This window comes from Malus domestica, chromosome 01 (assembly GCF_042453785.1).
Source record: "Malus domestica chromosome 01, GDT2T_hap1".
Classification (NCBI taxonomy): domain Eukaryota; kingdom Viridiplantae; phylum Streptophyta; class Magnoliopsida; order Rosales; family Rosaceae; genus Malus; species Malus domestica.
This window is the reverse complement of record NC_091661.1, coordinates 26,590,134-26,594,417: the sequence shown is the minus strand read 5'-3', so window position 1 is coordinate 26,594,417 and position 4,284 is coordinate 26,590,134. Positions and strand designations below refer to the sequence as shown.

The 4,284-nt window shown below is 34.8% G+C and overlaps 1 protein-coding gene across 1 annotated transcript; it reads left to right on the top strand.

Annotated features, from left to right (window-relative positions):
* The first annotated feature begins 1,919 nt into the window (after positions 1-1,919).
* Positions 1,920-3,377, top strand: LOC114824842 (LOB domain-containing protein 15-like). The gene is made up of 3 exons (XM_029102187.2): positions 1,920-2,074; positions 2,293-2,545; positions 2,865-3,377. Exons 1-3 carry the CDS (start codon positions 2,061-2,063, stop codon positions 3,270-3,272), a joined length of 675 nt encoding a protein of 224 aa, XP_028958020.1. The 5' UTR covers positions 1,920-2,060; the 3' UTR covers positions 3,273-3,377.
* The last annotated feature ends 907 nt before the right edge of the window (positions 3,378-4,284 follow it).

The following is a 4,284-nucleotide window of genomic DNA, read 5'->3' as shown; positions in this document are numbered from 1 at the left end:
TAGACAGCCATGATAGATTAATCACAATGCTTTCCTTGTATGAAAATGTAGGTAAGCTGTCCAGAAAATTAGCACATATAGATCCATTATCCATATATCTGTCGTTATATATAACCTATCTTGAAGGGTGCCTAGTCTTTTTCTGTAAACATCACTGATGTGTTGAGTAAGTTTATAGAAGAGTAGTGAATTCCTTGAAGTAGAAGTTTAAGAGATGACTGAAAAGGGGAAGGAAAAAATCTGTACAAGTAACTTTCGAGAATTAGTTCTTCGTCCCATCAATCAACCTCATTTGTCCCATTTTACTTTGCATATGACTTCTAATGTCTATTCTTTTGATTTATCCCAAAATTTAATGTTGTGTGTGTGCTTCTTTTGCTTGTAAATATGACTTACTAAATTAGACAAATATATGTATAATTGACTTTAATTAACCTACATGTAGTTGCTGGCTATACCAGAAGGGGAAACAAGGGAGTGTTTGAATTAATTTGCTGATGATCCATACGTATGGCTAGTTGTAAAGAAAGGGACAATCAATGTTTGACAGATTCAAGTTCTGACTAAATCATATGGGTTTATTGGTATTAGCCATCTTCAAGTACAAATTGTGGTTTTCATACGGTGACCGATATAAAATTTCCTTTTCGGAGCAAGATACAGATACAGGCTTTTTCATCACAGGTGGGTTCTTGATTTTGACAAGGAACTAACATGCCTATTACAACTTAATAAGGAGATATATCTCCTCGGTTATAAAATGTGAAAGAGAAGAAAATGTTTGGTACCAAGCATACTAATCTATAGTTCCAGATCATTATACATATTTAGAAATTGATGAAATAGACAGGTGAGAGATTATATTTTACTCAAAATTACTCAACTCAAGTGAGATTTTATTACAAAAGACTTTGATGCAATCGAAATAATACCACTTGATATAAGTTATATTTTATTTTGTCAAGTTTATGATGTGAAAGAGAAAAATATTTTGGTACCGAACATGCTAATCTATAGTTTCTGATACATTAACATTGTTGTTATCCATATTGGAAAATAATGAAAAAGAGAAGTGAGAGATCTCTAATTTATTTCTAAAAATAGCCTTTAGGAGGAAATTAAGTTTTCTTATCCTTTGGTGAGATTACAAATAGAAAGAAGAAACCTTGCTTGTGCTTATAACATCTATTTAATTAGGGTTGCTTGTTCAAGTAGAATTGATTTATTTATTGTTTGAATTAGCTTTGCATCTTATAAATTCTTTGCGGAGAAGAACAACAAATTATGTGATTGTGTTCAACTATACAATGTACCATATATACCATAGATTCGCATTCATTATCAACAATTAGCAGATGTATTCTCTAATTCTAAACACTGAGCTATTTTTGCATTTTAATTACTAGTTTGTTTAGTTTTATTAATTAAAAAACATGTGTATTATAAGATAATTCGTGTTCAACTTTCAAAGAAAAAACAAAGAATAAAACTAGTTAGGTCTTACCTTTTTTTTTTTTTGGTCAAAATAAGTTAGGTCTTTCCTGAGAATGAAGAAAGAACCGCATGCAGGCATGAAATCAAATGGTTGATAAAAAAGTCAAAACATATTAAGGAACCACACGTGAGAGAGAGAGAGAGAGAGAGAGAGTTGGCATTTATGCTTCTCTTCCCCCTGTCTCTCTCTCGTCTCTCTCCATTGGTGCTTTTATCTCAGAGTGCTCTGTTGATTTCTGGAGAACTATAATTTTCAAAATCCTCGTACATCAATCAAAGAAATCTTTATCATCACCAACAAACAAAAGTTATTAGCTTTCTGCTTCTCTTATAATTTCAGTCAATAGTTTGTAATCTAACACTCCAACCCCTTTTGTCTCCTAATTTGTTTTATAAAACTATATTAACAGTGGACCACTTTTTTTTTTATAGTGTACCTTGAATTTGAAGTTCACTCATTATTAATTTGTAGCCCCCTATTTTATACTTCCTTCTTTCCTTCAATCCTTGTCTTTCTCCTTTAGCAACTCCACCTCCCCATCCTTACCCTGGGAGAGCATGCCTGGATGTCCAGAGAAAGGTAATAATTAATTTTCATGTAATTGCAACGTTTTCTATATCGAAACTGATTTTCACGCACATTTTTATCCCCTATTTGTTTCTGACTTCTGAAATGAAAAGAATTAAAAGAGAACCGAGGAACGGAAATAAAAAGGAGTGCTGTGCGGAAATCACCTTCCTATCTATAGTTGTATTATATGTGTCATCACAATTTTGTTTATGCATTTCTGCTTCTAGGGAGAGATTTGATGAGGTAGGCAAGAAGTTTACAAGAGAAACTGATGCTTCCCATTATCAAATGGGAAGAAGACACATGTTGGGCCCTCCTGGAACCCTAAACACCATCACTCCTTGTGCTGCCTGTAAACTCCTCAGACGAAGGTGTTCACAGGAATGCCCCTTCTCTCCTTACTTCTCTCCCCACGAACCCCAGAAGTTTGCCTCGGTCCATAAGGTCTTTGGTGCCAGCAACGTCTCGAAGATGCTCATGGTAATTAAACTATAAACCCTAATTCTTTATGTCATCATTATGCATTGATTATGTACATTCAATTTCGGAGAAAGCGTTTGATACCGGTATCAATCTGCATCTTGTCCATATTTTGTTAACATTTGGTTTTATATAATAAATATTGACCGGTGTTGGTGTTTGGAGGGATAAGGGATAGCCTAATCCTTTCATTACCCTCACTGTAGATTAATTTCTACCCGGTAGCAGCCACTGGGATTTTATTATCTTGTTTTTTAATTACATTGATAATTAGTGATTTATTTTTTCATGTGTGTGGTGCAATTAAACATTTAATCAGGAGGTGCCGGAGACTCAAAGAGCAGATGCAGCAAATAGTCTTGTTTATGAAGCAAATGTGAGGCTAAGAGATCCGGTGTATGGATGCATGGGTGTAATTTCAGCTTTGCAACAACAAGTTCAATCTTTACAAGCTGAGCTGAACGCAGTAAGGGGCGAGATACTTAAATACAAATATAGGGAAGCAAATCTCCTTCCTTCTAATTCTCATCATCATATGGCTTTGTTCTCTACTTCCGGGGCTGTTTCCGTTGCTTCCTTGCCGCAGACCCCACAACCACCGCCGCCACCATCACCGCCACCTCCTCTACCTCCTACTTCTTCCTCTTCTTCTATGTACACGAATCAACAAACCAGTGCCGTGGACTATACCTCCCTTTCAAGTGAAAATGTTTCCTTCTTTGGTTAAATTTTAATTTTTAGACTGAAATTAAGATGTCGATCCCATTTAATTTTCTTATTATGATGATTCTTCAAGTGGAATAAAATGATGATACAGAGAGATGTTTTATAATTGATATACGGTTTCTTGGGAGGTTTTTAGTTTCTTAGGTACCGTCTTAATCCATTTTAGGTCCTTATTTTGTCGCCAGATATTGTTGGTTGTTGTGTTCCTTTCCTCATGCTAAATTTAATTTCCACCACTTGTTCTTCTTCCTAGTTATTCAACGAAACTAAGGCATGTCCAAATTAAAACTCGTGCTCTAGCCACCAAAACCAAACCTGTTAATTTGTTCAATTGTCGCACATTATTCATGATATTATATGTTGAACATGCAGTATTACCTCTCTGCCATGTAACATGTTTTTGAATTATTTGATCCTTATATATGTTATTTACAAATTGAGTAAGATCAAGATTTTAATGAAACCCTACTATAAGATATGTAGAATATGCTTGATAACATGTTGTATATCTCATTCTGTCTATCTCTATAATCGTATAATTAGTAATAAGCATATACACTGTGGATAGCTACGAATCTCTCCTCTAAATGCACGGAAGCAATGTCAGAAAACCCAACAAAACGAATTGAACTGAGACAAACTTGAGGCTGAAGGTTCTCTGACGTTAGGTTTGGTTGGGATTTGGGTTTAATCATGGTGTTATTTCGCGTGCGGGATCTAGTACATGTCTATGGACTATACAGACACTTGCACATGTTAATCCATGCCAATCAAGGATCCTGAATTATTGTTGATTTGAAGAAATTAATATTGAAGAGGGGGGAGGAGACAATCAAAGGCTTGTGAATTGAGATCCTTAGCATTTTAGGGGTAAATTATAAACTTCTGCGCAACTTAGTATACATACGTACGTAGTTTCTACCAATATTTGCCGTTATTTAATATTTACTATCCTTATATTGTAATGGGTACTGGAATACTGGAAACGGTAAGCTTCACTGTTCTTCATTATT